Source organism: Xiphophorus hellerii, chromosome 16, assembly GCF_003331165.1.
Source record: "Xiphophorus hellerii strain 12219 chromosome 16, Xiphophorus_hellerii-4.1, whole genome shotgun sequence".
NCBI classification, from domain to species: domain Eukaryota; kingdom Metazoa; phylum Chordata; class Actinopteri; order Cyprinodontiformes; family Poeciliidae; genus Xiphophorus; species Xiphophorus hellerii.
The window spans coordinates 9,103,778-9,117,539 of NC_045687.1; the positions used below are offsets into that span (position 1 = coordinate 9,103,778).

Consider the following 13,762-nt stretch of genomic DNA (forward strand, 5'->3'; position numbering starts at 1 on the left):
ATTATCATTGAGTAAAATATATTTCCTTGATCATGTGAAGAAATTATCTAAATATATTTAACCCATTACACTTTCTCAGACTGATATGTGTTTTAGCAAGTAACTTAAGTGGCACAGGCATATTCCTTCATATTTCTTTCATAAAATGTGTGGTCAATTAATTGGGGCGGACTTCCGAAGATAATTATTTTCTATTGAATCTGCATATATACTTTAACTGAAAAAATATTAAATCAACAGCCTGCAAAGCAACTAAGTAAAATTGAAAGCTACTTTAACAAGCAATATTGAACAGAACCATAGACTATGATTTTCAGTTTTTATTTGGGGTTTGCAACAGCTTCCAACCAGCAAATGGCTCATTTTAGAAACTTTACAAAAACTGTTTCATGTGAAAGACTGTTGTGTGCTTTATTTTTGCTTAGTGGTATTGTCTTCCCAGGGCGGAGACCACCACAGCCAGGAACTTCTGCCAGGCCTCCTGGAAACTAGCTGTGAAGACAGTGGGGCCAAATTTGGCGGCCACAACCACTGAGATGCATTCAGCAAGAGTCTGAAATGGAAAAAAGTAAAGCAAGCATGTTATTACTGATTAAATAAAAACTTTAAAAGTTGTTTTTCACCAAGGGAGCTTTGATGAAAAACTCAATGACGAGTGAGTTTATAACAACGTACCCTGAAGTTATCGGGATCCACATGCAGCTTGTCAGAGTGCATGACGCTCAGCTTGGCATAGGCATTCTTGATGTTGTCCATGTTCTTCACTGCAGTTTCCAGTCCACTCATCACAGTTTTTCCATGCTGAGCCACTTTGGCATTTCCGACAATTGCAGCATAGGTGGACAGGTTTCCGAAGGCTCCAAAATGTCTCTGAGTCCAGGGATACACAATCAGAAGCCTGGTTCAAGGGACACATGTTAAAGGTTAATACTAAATTAAAACATGTGAAACTGAATTCAGGGGTCTGGGCATGCTACCAGCTGATTCCAAGAATGTGCTAAACCTGAAGAAGGAAATGGATAAATGAATGAAAATTTTATGAAGAGTCACCTGGTCAGAGCTTGGGGTCCAATCTCACCCACATCAATTTGTCCCCACAGAGTTGTGATGGCCTTGCGCTCTTCATCTGTCCACTCGACCATGGTGATGAACTAAATTTGTCTTTACGCCACAGAAAATAATTTAAATGCCTCAGGACACAACCCTTTTGAGGATGATAATCTTAGAGCTTTTTATTAATTTCCCAGTGCCACTCCTCTCTGTTTAGGAGGCATCTGATTGGACAAATGTCAGTGCCATGTTGGGTTATACCCTTAACAATGTCGATATGATCACTGGGGGGGCTTCCTGGAAAAGGTTGATAAGAAGAAAATAACTATAAATGTTTTATATAATCAAGGGTGACATTTTATGCAACTTTGTTTTTTGCAGCTCTTTTAATGACATCCAAGCAAGAAAAATAACCAAATTTAGTGGAAGAGTATAGATTCCATTACTGTTTTTTGGTTTCTGTATGTTCTGCAACTGTACAGAGCAATATTTTAGCTTAAGAAGCTTGACAGTGTGTATGTTCTGATTATTTCAACAGCCTAAGTGCAACGATATGAGAAAAGGGTCAAAATATTATTCTAACTATAATATTTTGGGAATTATGTCAGTGGTTACATGGAAAAAGAAATGCCAATAACAAAAAGTATGTTTTCTTCATCATTTATGTGCAGAACAGAAAGAATGAGACATCAAAAGTTTATCAATGAAACAACTTGCTCCAATGAATGTGATAAGATGGTCTCTACACCGCCGCTCTGAGGGTTCAGTAGTTTTGATGGGTTGGTTATCATTAAATTCAGATGACCGCACCCATTTATATCAAACCATGCACTTTTAGAGAAGCCATATTAATCAGCAATAGCGTTTCTGACACTTGTAGGGATGTCACTGACTAAATAACTTATCACTACCCAGTAAACTGTAGAGCCCTTAATGTCGAAAGGTAAAAGTAACCTGTAAAGTTATATCTTTCAGCTGTATGAACCTTCTTTTCATACACATACATATAAGTTATTTCTATTATTGGACAGAAATGATTGACATAGACCATATTCTTCCTTGCATTTCTTTGTCAATCCATCACTGATTTTGGAATTTAACTGAATTGCGTTTCTACTAAACTTGACAAAAGACAAGTAGACAGGTGGTTGACAAAAGCTCAGAAATTGTTCCCACAAAGGGCTTGGAAGCTGTCACATTCACTTTCTCTCCATATACGTATATATATGTTTTTACTTTGCGTAGATAAAAGAAGAGCAGCTAGAAAAGAATGCTGGTACCTGAAATCTAGATTGAAAATTGCAAAGTTTCTAGAATAGATGACAGAATTGTTATTTCATACTGATATTGGTTGTTAAAAAAGTTGGACACTTCACCAGTCACTATAAAGATAAGTAAAACCTTCATCTGCTGTTTGTGTAATATACAAAGTATATGATTTATCTAGAGTGAGTAATACCATTTCTTGGTGTTGATCAAACACATTTAACATGGTTGAATGGCAGATGTAATTAAATGCAGTTACGCCTGTCTTACGTTTCCTCAATTGCTTCTCTAAATATCTTTAGAATACCTTCAAATTATATGAGTAATGTCTATTGGAACAGTCCTCACACTATGCAACATTTCACCTATGTGGACTTGTATTTTTCCTTGGATATGAATTTGAAATTTTTTTATTAAAAATACACTTTTTTAACTGAAATAAAATATTGACAGACATTTGGTCAAAGACAGGGAGTGGTTATCTTTTATCTCAAGAATTATAGAAACTTCTAGTAATTTCTGCCAAAGAGGTGGGGTCTACGTTTGATAGAGGGCGTGGTGCATTTTGGCTTGATATAAAACAAAGACAGTTATAAGTCTTCACTACCAGCAATTTCGTAGCAGAGTTTCTTTTCTTTCAACTTGGAGAAAAAAAGGCAGAAATGAGTCTCTCAGGAAAGGACAAGACTGTGGTGAAGTCTTTCTGGGACAAAGTGGCCCCTAAAGCTGCTGAGATCGGGGGCGAGGCTCTCGGCAGGTGGGTTTTCTCTCTTATTGTTGTTTTTGTTTTAGTTTTCAACCATGAATTGTTAAATGTTTTATTCTTTAATCCGGGTTAACTTAATCTTGTGTGTATTTTCTAGGATGCTGACTTCATACCCGCAAACCAAGACCTACTTCTCACACTGGTCTGATCTGAGCCCAGAGTCTGCACAGGTGAAGAAGCACGGTGCCACCATCATGTCAGCTATTGGAGACGCCGTCGCAAAGATTGATGACATGCCTGGTGCCTTGTCCAAGCTCAGCGAGCTGCATGCCTTCAAGCTCCGAGTGGACCCCGCTAACTTCAGGGTGGGTAGAAGTTGTTGAGTTAAAAGTTAAAGCAACATCAACATTTAAAAAGCTTCATGGACAATCATAACATGCTCACTTTAACTCATTGTTTGTTTCTCATGCAATAGATTCTCGCTCACAACATCATCCTGGTGCTGGCCTTGTACTACCCTGCTGACTTCACCCCTGAGGTCCATGTCTCCATTGACAAGTTCCTGCAGAACCTGGCCTTGGCTCTGTCTGAGAAGTACCGCTAAGATCCAGCCTCTCAGGGGGAACGACTGCACAAACAAACTGCATGTCATCCAAAAGAAAAATTCAACAACACCTTTGAAATCAAAAGGTTGGCTGAATAAATTAAAGATATAATAATTGTCCATAAAAGCTGTCTTATTTTTTTGTCTTTTGCGCCTCACTTCTAAAACAAATGGTTTCTTAATCTTCACACAAAAGAGTAAAATAGTAATTATTTCAGGTTGTAGAACTTAGAAATTAAACACAGCAAATTGAATAAAGTCAAGAGCTAGTGAAACTATATATATATTTTTATATATATGAATACATACATATAACAAAAATAATAATAATATATATACAGTATATATATATATAAAGCTCTAATTATATAATTAGAACTTTTGATGTTTGGGAGAACTTGGACAGCCCCAGAGTTTCACTGACTGACTCTGTGGTGCGTAATAAACAGATAAGCAGCACAAGGCGCCATGAAAAGGAAAGTGTTAGAGAAGTAGCAACTACATGTGGAAGCCAGAACTCGTCCGATTTGTGTTAACATTACTGTAAAGATGGTCAACATCAATATCAAGAAGAAAAAAGAAAAGAAAAGAAAGACTGTGTAGTGTGTACTTATAGGTCTTAATCTTGAACCACACAAACGTTTTTGTACGGTTTTACCATGCAGCTTGCTGAATGACAGCCAGCTGCCAACAGCAATGCAAGTTGTTTAGTGATCCTTATCTGTAATCGACTTGGCAGAAGCACCCGCTACAGCGCTTATTATCATTTTACAATAAACATGGACACAATCCAACGTCATATTAACTTAGTATTTTAAATTGTTTTATTTTCATGACAGAAGAATTGGTGGTAGACAAAAACAAATAACATTAGATAGCTCATTTTCAGCCTGAAAATTAACTACATACGTATATATACAGTATATATATATATATATATATATATATATAAAAAAAAACATTCTTTGGATGTCATGTCTAGTGACAACTGCATGTCAAAGAATTAAAAAAAATCTAAATCATGCAAAGTGATGCAGCTTAAACCTAGTTGTGCATGTCTAATTTTAAAATATTGTGAATCCAAAGGTGCATTTTTTTGCTAAAAACTTAAGACAGCATCAACATTCACAACTGGAAACTCTTTGAGGAATTACAAAAACACTACCAGATGTTGTACTAACGTTGCTTAAGTTACTTTGTCTTTTAAGCGCTCGGCTTTCTTTGACTCTCTTCTTCTTCTCTTTGTGTTATGAATGTACTTGTTTTGTATGGACATTATGCATATATCTATATCTAATGAACAAACATGTTCTTGCATTCAGTCCTCAACCTATAAAAGATATTTTAACTTAAATGTTAACATTTCCTAAAATGATTATGAATTCCATTTCTGATGCAAAGCCACTGAAAAAAAATGCTTCTAATAAGTAGACAAATAATACATTGGTTTAATTAAATACAATGTGGTCGTAGCTTTAAAATTAAAATATGCAACAAGATAGAAAATCCAGAAACTGTGCTGTTGGACAAAGAAAACCTAACCTAAAGCTTTGAACTATATTTTCCACAAGCATCAAGTGTCCATAGGCAGCGCTTTACAAGTAGCAGCACAGATAGACAAGATTCTAGCTGCAGAGATAACTTAAAATGTGCACTTCTTGCCCCAATCTCAGGGTTTGCAAATCCATAAATCAACTTTTATTTGACACCCTGTCAAACTCCACTTGTCTGATAACTATGGGAGGAGTGGAGACACACCGGACAAAAGGAGCAAATCTAAATACCACAAAATAAATAAATAACACAACAAAATGATTAAGTGTACAGACTTTGAGCATGTCATCCAGGACCTCTCCTCCAAGACTGATTATGAATCTACCACAGCTCATTAACTAAAAAAACTGAACTTGCCTTTAGAAGTACGCTTGTCAATCCAAAGCAAATCAGTCAGAATAACTTTTTTAATTCATCAAAACTTAAAGAATAACTTAAAAATAAAGTTAAGGAAAAAAAGAGAGTTAATTCTTTAAAACAGCTTAATAGAACTAAGTGACTAAACTCTTTCTAAAAGTTAATTAAATTGTGCTCTTGCAGTATGCAATGTGAAGACTGAGGATAATTATGGATGTTATGGGGAGCTTTTTCTAGGCGATAAAAAAAAGAGTCTGGTCTAGAGAACAGGCAAACCTGGACATAAAATCTTTTTTATTACACAGTCTCGATCATGTTTAAAATAAATAAACAAATAAAAACTTTGTTTTATATATCCAAACTTGAGTTGAACTTGTCATCCAGTTAGATTGGATGATGAGATTTTTAAGAAGTGTGGCATTACATGTGAAAGTAATTCAGTGTAAAATACACAACTTTTCTTTTTAAATATATTCAGAGCTTTTTTTAAGTTTACATTGTAGTCAAAAGCAGTTGTTATTCAAGATGGAAAGACAAATTTGAATGTGTGAAAACTTATCATGATCACCAACGTTCCTATAGTTTAAACAATCTTTGCCTTTTACTTAATATTCACAAGAATTGTGTGCAGACAGGCACAGCCTGCATTAGCAGACCAGTGCAAATACTTAAACATTTACAGAAAGAGATGTTGACAATTTGAATCTTTCTAACACACATGGGAACAGAGAAAAATCGCACTACTTTTCTTTGATGGATTCTCAGATACTTTCATTTGTATGTGGCAATTCTTTAAGACATTTAGGTAGTTCATAAATGTATTCGAATACCTTAAATTAGGATAAAGTTTATTTTACTACTAATGTCAGTGAGAAAAAAATTAAGAGACAGATGTTTTTTTTCTTAAAAATTACTCTTTTATTTATTCATTCAGTTTTGTAAGACACAAGTCTCTAGTGGTACTGCTTCCTCAGAGAGGCCACCACCATGGCCAGGAACTTCTGGAAAACTCCATGGACTTCAGGGGCGAAGGCTGCCCCCATCTGACCAGCTACATCTTATTTAGATTTCATTTACATGCTACATAAGAAAGTTATAAACATGATAATGAGGAATAAAGACAGAGACAACAAAATCATTTGTTAAATGTGCTAATTTATTTATCTAATCATTCATAGCCTCCTCCTTCTAAAAATGAGGAGAAACAGATCTTGAGAGCATCCTGGCTGAGGCTCTCTAGTAGTACTGCTTCCTCAGAGAGGCCACCACCACGGCCAGGAACTTCTGGAAAGCTCCATGGACTTCAGGGGTGAAGGCTGCCCCCATCTGACCAGCTACAACAATGGTCAGGCAGTCTGCCAGGAGCTGCAACAGAACACAACATGGGTCAGAAAGCAGCAACAGCATTAATACCTTTGGTGTAATGACAAAAAGAACACAGCTTTACGTTGAAGTTGTCGGGGTCCACTTGCAGTTTCTCAGAGTGCAGCACGCTCAGGTCTTTGTATGTGGTCTTAATGTCGTCCATGTTCTTCACAGCTTTCTCCAGACCTGCCATGATGACCTTTCCGTGAGCCGCCACTTTGGGGTTTGATGTTATGGCTGCAGCGTTGTAGAGGTTTCCAAAGCCGCCAAAGTATCTCTGAGTCCAGGGGTAGACAATCAGACACCTGAAGAGACAAAAAGATCATTAAAGAGAATAAAACCTCAAATGAATAAATTTTTGGGTAAAGAAAATAGATTTTTAATTTTTTTTTACCTGGAGAGAGCTGCACAGCCAACAACATCATAATCAATCTTGGAGAAGATGTCCTGGATGGCGGCACACTCGAAGTCTGACCATTTGACCATTTTGGAGTTTTTGTTTGCTCGCTCCCTTTGTCTGGTGTGGGTCAGCAGGCCCAGGAGATCCACTTTATAAACATCCAGCTGTGCTCCTCCCATAGTTATCAGATGGGTGGAGTTGAGGGAAACTCACATCTTCCCTTCTTGATACATCGATTTTAATAACTGATGGAAAACACTGAATATCTATGAAGCCAATAGTGCATGATGATCAGCAAAAGGTCTTTGAGCATGATAATTATTTTATGACTGATTCAACACTGTTTTATCAATGAAACAATGTCTGGGACTGAAGACATCAGATCAGTTATTGTTTCATTGTATGAGTCTAACTTAATAAAATAGAAATATGAATGTCGGACCAAGGGATATGCAACTGAGTTTGAGTACTTTTTTTAAAATGTAGCAAAGAATCTGATCCTAAAGCTTTGGAAGCCCAGATCTAACTATGCCCAGACAGGGTAATTAATATGTATATAAAATCTGCAAATATTCATTATTTGCAGACTTTATTGCCCACATTTTATTGCCTTGTTCAGAGACATTACACTCTTTTCATTTATGGAGGAATAATGAATAAAATAAATAATTAGCTGACATCTACCAGAGCAAATTTATAAAGTATATATGTAGACATATTCTTAAATATCTTAATTATTTGTATTTTGTTTTGCTGAAACTCTTTGTGAACAACTCATAAGAATAAAAGTTATATAAAACTACATTACTGCTTTATGTTGATAAATGTAACTTTTCTTGTTATTTGCATAGTCACCCATTTGTAACTTGTGGTGTTTGATTCTTGCATGGGTCCTCAGAGTGACCGTTACTGTTCGGTTTTATCCTTATCTCATTTCTCAGCTGGAACACCTCTGAGTGCAGATAACCTCAGAGGTGACCAGGGTGTGTCCCTGTCCTCTTCCATCTATAAAACCTCCTATTCTCGTGCTGAAACTTCACATTCAAACTTAATCATCAGACAAGATGAGTCTCTCTGCAAAGGACAAGGCAACAGTGAAGACCTTCTGGGCCAAGATCTCTTCCAGTGGCGAGGAAATCGGCACCGATGCTCTGTCCAGGTAAAGATGGCTCTGAAGGAAGAAACAGCAGCTATATCTATTGCATGTGTTCAAAGTGTTTGTTTTTGTACAGGATGCTGGTGGTTTACCCACAGACCAAGACCTACTTCTCCCACTGGAAGGACCTGAGCCCCGGCTCGGCCCCGGTGGTGAAGCACGGGGCCACAGTGATGGCTGGAGTTGGTGACGCTGTGGCCAAAATCGACGACCTGACATCAGGGCTCCTTAGCCTCAGTGAGCTGCATGCCTTCACTCTGAGAGTGGACCCCTCAAACTTCAAAGTAAGAAGAAGGTTGTTTACTGCTCTTCAAACTTTACACAAACAGCAAGATTTTTACATTTGGTTTTTCTCCTTAGATTCTCTCCCACAACATCCTTGTGGTTTTGGCCATCATGTTCCCCACCGACTTCACTCCTGAGGTCCATGTGGCCATGGACAAGTTCCTGGCTGCTGTGGCCCGTGCACTGTCCGAGAAGTACAGATGAACAGCAAATAAAGCAGGAAGCGACGGACAACATGGACCCCTTGTTTTGTCTGTTTTCAACCTTAATAAAATAAATAAATAAGTAAAAATCTGAGTTAAATTGTCGGTTGTAGTTTGTGTGGTGATGTTTGTTTTGCACATTCAGTTATTTCCAAAAGGGGAAAAAATGTACAAAAACTTCAAAATATGGTTTATGTGATAGAAAGTCTAACATATGTAGCCATATGTTTCCACGCTGTGCTGTGCAGCATCTTTGTACAATAACTAAAAAGTGATTCAGAAAATAATGTATTCTAATGAACCTATTATATATTTTTTTATTTGTTTATATTTCTTTACATATTTTAATACACACTGATCTTCATCTTCAGTCAAATTTGGTAAAATAATAGGGTTATACTTGGATATTACATGTCAAGTCCATGGTGAAAAAAGGTAAAAGTCTAAAGACATAATGGACAGAAGCTCAGCAGCTATTTAGGTTCACCTGCAAAAACTTTCAGTGGATACAGTTTGGCAAATGTACTATCCACTGTGGTCAACTGTGTTAAAGTCATAAAACGCTTTTGAAAAATCCTTGGTCATGTTTTGAGAAATTACGTGACTGAATAGGCAAGTCAAGCTTTACTGACACTAATGAGTCTGCTCGTTAATTTTGGCACTTGAAAGTCGGGGCATAAAAAGTCAGAATGTCTGTTTTCAGGCTCAGTGAGAGTAAGGCAAAAATGCCCAATGAATAAACAAGAAAACCCTTATTGTCAAAAGAAAAGCTGATATGAGCTCAGAATGACAAGTTTCAAGTTATCCTCTCATTTAATCAGTAAATCAGGGTGACTTTGAAGGCAAACTTTAACAGCTGCACTCTGGGCACAGAGAGAGAAAAAAATCAAAGTGGTCGAAACGTCGCATATCCTGATTACTTCACCAATATAGAAAATACAAAATAGTGAGATTTTATCCTAGGCGTTCCACACGACCTATGGCACTGTGTGTGCAAATGAAACTGTGAGTTGAGGATTTAGGAAGCTTTACTTTTTGTACCAATAACCCTTTTCCAAATCCGGTCAAGGTAGTAAAATCTTGGAAATGAGTAGTTGGACACTGCACAAACAGTTAGCATGCAGGAGTTTTGAAGTTGTGGGAAAAAAACAACAGTTATGGTCACCAAAGATGATTTCATGAATTTATTCATTTACAGAATAAGTTAGTTTTTCAAAATATTACCTTCATTTGAACTAATTGCTGGATCCTGAACAAAATATCAAAAATGGGCTTAGCTGGCCAGTGACTAAGTAAAATCATACATCAAAATTTGTATACACATTGTGCGAATTTTATTCATTCTATTATCTGAGCTATTACCTTTGAGTTTACTTGTACTAATGATTTGCTTTGAAATTACCCCCGGGGAATAAATAAAGTTATTTGTACTGAACTGAATTGAACTGAATAACTATTTCCTTTAACATTGTAATTAACTTCATGTGAGTAATAAGGTGAAATAATAACATTAAAAAATACTCTGGCTCCTAAAGATTAGAAGGATTAATTTGTGGTCAGTAACATGAACTCTGCATAGGTCAAATATGCAATATTAATATCACTTATCAGGTTGTTGATCAGCATTTTCTCAGTCACAAGAAACACTCCTGCCTGGAAAAAAAAAATACCAATACTGTTTTCAAACATGCCAGTCAACAGTAAATGTATATTTACTCAATATGGAACTTGGTTGTAACAAAAGTAAATTGGATTTATTTTCATTATCTCTGTTAATTGTGTTGTGTTCGCACCTAGAGTTGATTTTCAATCATTTTTTTCTGTTCAATGAAAGAAATCAGTCATTTAGGCTCCATCTAGCTTCAAACCGTTAGCAGAGACAAAACACTGAAAGTCAAGCACTCTATTGTGCAAAGTTCAGTCTGTTGTTATTGCCTCCTTGCTGTAATTTGCTGAGCTAGTGGATGTTGGATGAAAACAGAATGCTGCCTTTTGCAATTGAAATGTTCTAAAAAAGAAGTAATAATCCAAAAAATAAAATAAAATAAAATGAAATGACTTAGCCATCACTTATTTCATAGAGAAGAGTAAAATGTTGGTAAATGCTACTTGCAGAAGCACAATCTCAAGTTATAAAATGCAAAAAAAAAGAAAAGTGGTGAAAAGAAGTCATGTAAGGCATTACACATTTTTTATTAAATATGACTATGAACTGCTGATTTGGATATAAATGATTCCTTTGTTAAAGGAAGATGCGAACATTAAAACAAAAACATAAATTTGACAAATGAAATCATTCATGATTGTAAAATTTCAGCTGAATAAAACATTGTAAAAACATTAAAAATCCACCAAAAAGGTCACAAAGATGACAAGTTTAAATGAGAAAATCTGGGGAAAATATCTTAAAGCCAGAATATGAAGTTAACTTAAAGTCATATTTCATTAAGCGTGTGCTCACGGGGTTTTGAAGTTTACTTTTAATTCCTAAAAATACTTTTAGGGGTAATAAAGAATATTTTCATAGTAAAGCTCTTATCAGGTCATTTAATCATATTTCAGCTTTTAGACATTGAAAAAAAGAAAACAATAGAATAAGTTACTTTGAAATTACAATACTCTGAAAACGGTTTCTAAGAGTAATTACACAGATCCTTTTGTTCAAGTAATAAAGGAAAGATTTTTTTGAGTTTTTGTTGCGTTTCTCAGTGGTTTATACACATACTGAAGGTGCAGACAGATATGTTAACTTCTAAGTTGACATGAGGCTTAAGTGAAACTCATATGTGACTTGAGAAAGACAGATTCATTAAAACAACCACTTAAAATAGTATTAAATACTTTATTCAAACTGAAGGCCAGAGAACATAAAGAACATAAACATGTCTTCTGTTCAACCATTTTGCTCCAGGGTGAAGTTCATCTGTACTTCTCGGACAGAGCCAAAGCCACAGCAGACAGGAACTTGTCCATGGCCACATGGACCTCAGGGGTGAAGTCGTTGGGGAACATGATGGCCAAAACCACAAGGATGTTGTGGGAGAGGACCTGGACAGAGCAGATAAATATAAGTCCGGCTGCAACGTACGTGAATATAGCCGATCAAAAATGCGTTTCAAGAGCTCTGTTGAAGTCGGACCAGGCCGTACCTTGAAGTTTGCCGGATCCACTCTCAGAGTGAAGGCATGCAGCTCACCGAGGCTAAGCAGACCTGCTCTCAGATCATCAATTTTAGCCACAGCGTCAGCAACTCCAGCCATCACCGTGGCCCCGTGTTTCTTCACCAGAGCAGAGCCGGGGCTCAGGTCCTTCCAGTGGGAGAAGTAGGTCTTGGTCTGTGGGTAAAACACCAGCATCCTAAAAAAAGGGGAAAAAAAAAACTTTTAATCTTTAGACAAAACTTTAAAATCTATGTTTTTAGGGTATTTACCTGGAAAGAGCATCTGTGTCGATGTCTTCAGCATTGGTTGCTATTTTGGCCCAGAAAGTCCTGACTGTGTCCTTGTCCTTAGCTGTGAGGTTCATCTTTGTAGTGAATGACTTTTTGCTTGTTTTTTAAATTTTTTTTAGTCTGAACGTTCTGCAGGAACGTGAAGGGTTTTATGACACATGGACATGGACACACCTAGGAGATATCTGTGTTTGACGTCTCCCAAACTAGATAAAACAAAAATCAGTTTTGTCACACAGGCGCTGGAGAGCACATTGACGTAACAGTGACAAGGGAGTGATAATGAATCTTAACGGTTGGCCTTTATTGTAGATTTTTAATAAGAATATCTGTGAATAGAAATAAATAAAAGTATATGCTATTTAGCTTACTTATGTAGAGATGTTCACCTGATTGAACATGTCTCATTGTGTTTTGAAAGGCGGTAAATATAAATCTCCAAAATAAAATGTACTATTCGTGTCAAATGTATGTTATAAATATGTTGTTAACATCATTGTTATTGTTATTGGATTAAAGGAAATGAAATTGAAAGGTTAAATTTATTTATTAGAATGTCAAGTTGGGGAAAAAGAATTAGAAACTGTAAAATAGAAGTATGGGGATGATGTGTAGAGGAACAAAGTGTAACTCAGAGCCATTTGTGGCCCTTAGGCTGCCTTGTGTGTCCCCAACTGTGATTCCAAAATTTAACACAAACTCTGCCCACCATCAGTGGTAATTGCTGCTTATTTGAATCTTCTTACAATTCGTCTTTTAATAACAACTCTTCTTGCCATCTCTATAATTTCATAGTAAAAAGGGCCACATCTATCTAATGACTTTCAGCAGATCTTTGGGCACTCAAATCTTTGTTTAAATCAGCCAAATTAAACAAGTGTTTTTAAAGAAACAGCTGCTGATTTTTCTTTTATTTTTGTAAAGAATACATTATATTAATTTGCTTATTTATTTCCAATTGAGCCTTAAAGAATTTGCAAACGGGACTCCTTTGTTTTACCAAGATAAATGTGCAAAACCCTTTTAATATTTTGACTATCAGGATTTCCGCACCTCCTTCTTATAAAAAGCTGGTATACTTTATTGAAGTAACACATAGTATGATTCATTTATTGTTGAACAAATAAATAAAATACCCAATATACATTTTGTAATTTTAGTTTGTAAACACATATAGATTTATTTTGGTGATGATGTTGACAAAAACTTTAGAAACCATCAATGTTCTAACTGTTCTACAGGAAATTATTTATTTCACAGGGGGAAAAAAAGCAATTCCCATAATTATTTCCATAAAATTTGCATTTTCATTTATTAAAAGCAGTTGCGGGTCTTTAATTATTTGCGTTTATTTTGCTGTGTGTG

General features: G+C 36.0%; 5 protein-coding genes across 5 annotated transcripts; 2 read left to right on the forward strand and 3 right to left on the reverse strand.

Moving 5' to 3' along the window:
• Positions 1-305: 305 nt before the first annotated feature.
• LOC116735876 (hemoglobin subunit beta-A-like) lies at positions 306-1,296 on the reverse strand. Its single transcript, XM_032588022.1, has 3 exons — positions 1,051-1,296; positions 676-898; positions 306-553 (listed from the first exon to the last, which is right to left on the reverse strand). The coding sequence occupies exons 1-3, from the start codon at positions 1,140-1,142 to the stop codon at positions 422-424; spliced, it is 447 nt and encodes a 148-aa protein (XP_032443913.1). The 5' UTR covers positions 1,143-1,296; the 3' UTR covers positions 306-421.
• A 1,608-nt stretch (positions 1,297-2,904) lies between these two features.
• Positions 2,905-3,753, forward strand: LOC116735877 (hemoglobin subunit alpha-A). Its single transcript, XM_032588023.1, has 3 exons — positions 2,905-3,073; positions 3,180-3,387; positions 3,498-3,753. Exons 1-3 carry the CDS (start codon positions 2,979-2,981, stop codon positions 3,624-3,626), a joined length of 432 nt encoding a protein of 143 aa, XP_032443914.1. The 5' UTR covers positions 2,905-2,978; the 3' UTR covers positions 3,627-3,753.
• Positions 3,754-6,674: 2,921 nt separating this feature from the next.
• Positions 6,675-7,406, reverse strand: LOC116735541 (hemoglobin subunit beta-like). Its single transcript, XM_032587496.1, has 3 exons — positions 7,297-7,406; positions 6,985-7,207; positions 6,675-6,902 (listed from the first exon to the last, which is right to left on the reverse strand). Exons 1-3 carry the CDS (start codon positions 7,386-7,388, stop codon positions 6,774-6,776), a joined length of 444 nt encoding a protein of 147 aa, XP_032443387.1. The 5' UTR covers positions 7,389-7,406; the 3' UTR covers positions 6,675-6,773.
• Positions 7,204-9,040, forward strand: LOC116735546 (hemoglobin subunit alpha-2-like). The gene is made up of 3 exons (XM_032587502.1): positions 7,204-8,461; positions 8,535-8,742; positions 8,819-9,040. Exons 1-3 carry the CDS (start codon positions 8,367-8,369, stop codon positions 8,945-8,947), a joined length of 432 nt encoding a protein of 143 aa, XP_032443393.1. The 5' UTR covers positions 7,204-8,366; the 3' UTR covers positions 8,948-9,040.
• Positions 9,041-11,865: 2,825 nt separating this feature from the next.
• On the reverse strand, positions 11,866-12,508 carry LOC116735547 (hemoglobin embryonic subunit alpha-like). The gene is made up of 3 exons (XM_032587503.1): positions 12,377-12,508; positions 12,096-12,303; positions 11,866-11,994 (listed from the first exon to the last, which is right to left on the reverse strand). The coding sequence occupies exons 1-3, from the start codon at positions 12,469-12,471 to the stop codon at positions 11,866-11,868; spliced, it is 432 nt and encodes a 143-aa protein (XP_032443394.1). The 5' UTR covers positions 12,472-12,508.
• Between the last annotated feature and the right edge of the window lie 1,254 nt (positions 12,509-13,762).

Excerpts from the sequence above, each read along its gene's own strand:
- LOC116735876 (XM_032588022.1), bottom strand. The coding sequence starts at position 1,142 with ATGGTCGAGTGGACAGATGAAGAGCGCAAGGCCATCACAACTCTGTGG. Across the intron at positions 899-1,050 it reads GGACCCCAAGCTCTGACCAG|GCTTCTGATTGTGTATCCCT; the intron begins GTGACTCTTCAT and ends CCCTTGAACCAG. Across the intron at positions 554-675 it reads TGGATCCCGATAACTTCAGG|ACTCTTGCTGAATGCATCTC; the intron begins GTACGTTGTTAT and ends TTTCCATTTCAG.
- LOC116735877 (XM_032588023.1), top strand. The coding sequence starts at position 2,979 with ATGAGTCTCTCAGGAAAGGACAAGACTGTGGTGAAGTCTTTCTGGGAC. Across the intron at positions 3,074-3,179 it reads GGGGGCGAGGCTCTCGGCAG|GATGCTGACTTCATACCCGC; the intron begins GTGGGTTTTCTC and ends TGTATTTTCTAG. Across the intron at positions 3,388-3,497 it reads TGGACCCCGCTAACTTCAGG|ATTCTCGCTCACAACATCAT; the intron begins GTGGGTAGAAGT and ends CTCATGCAATAG.
- LOC116735541 (XM_032587496.1), bottom strand. The coding sequence starts at position 7,388 with ATGGTCAAATGGTCAGACTTCGAGTGTGCCGCCATCCAGGACATCTTC. Across the intron at positions 7,208-7,296 it reads GGCTGTGCAGCTCTCTCCAG|GTGTCTGATTGTCTACCCCT; the intron begins GTAAAAAAAAAT and ends TTGTCTCTTCAG. Across the intron at positions 6,903-6,984 it reads TGGACCCCGACAACTTCAAC|CTCCTGGCAGACTGCCTGAC; the intron begins GTAAAGCTGTGT and ends GTTCTGTTGCAG.
- LOC116735546 (XM_032587502.1), top strand. The coding sequence starts at position 8,367 with ATGAGTCTCTCTGCAAAGGACAAGGCAACAGTGAAGACCTTCTGGGCC. Across the intron at positions 8,462-8,534 it reads GGCACCGATGCTCTGTCCAG|GATGCTGGTGGTTTACCCAC; the intron begins GTAAAGATGGCT and ends GTTTTTGTACAG. Across the intron at positions 8,743-8,818 it reads TGGACCCCTCAAACTTCAAA|ATTCTCTCCCACAACATCCT; the intron begins GTAAGAAGAAGG and ends TTTTCTCCTTAG.
- LOC116735547 (XM_032587503.1), bottom strand. The coding sequence starts at position 12,471 with ATGAACCTCACAGCTAAGGACAAGGACACAGTCAGGACTTTCTGGGCC. Across the intron at positions 12,304-12,376 it reads GACACAGATGCTCTTTCCAG|GATGCTGGTGTTTTACCCAC; the intron begins GTAAATACCCTA and ends CCCTTTTTTTAG. Across the intron at positions 11,995-12,095 it reads TGGATCCGGCAAACTTCAAG|GTCCTCTCCCACAACATCCT; the intron begins GTACGGCCTGGT and ends TGCTCTGTCCAG.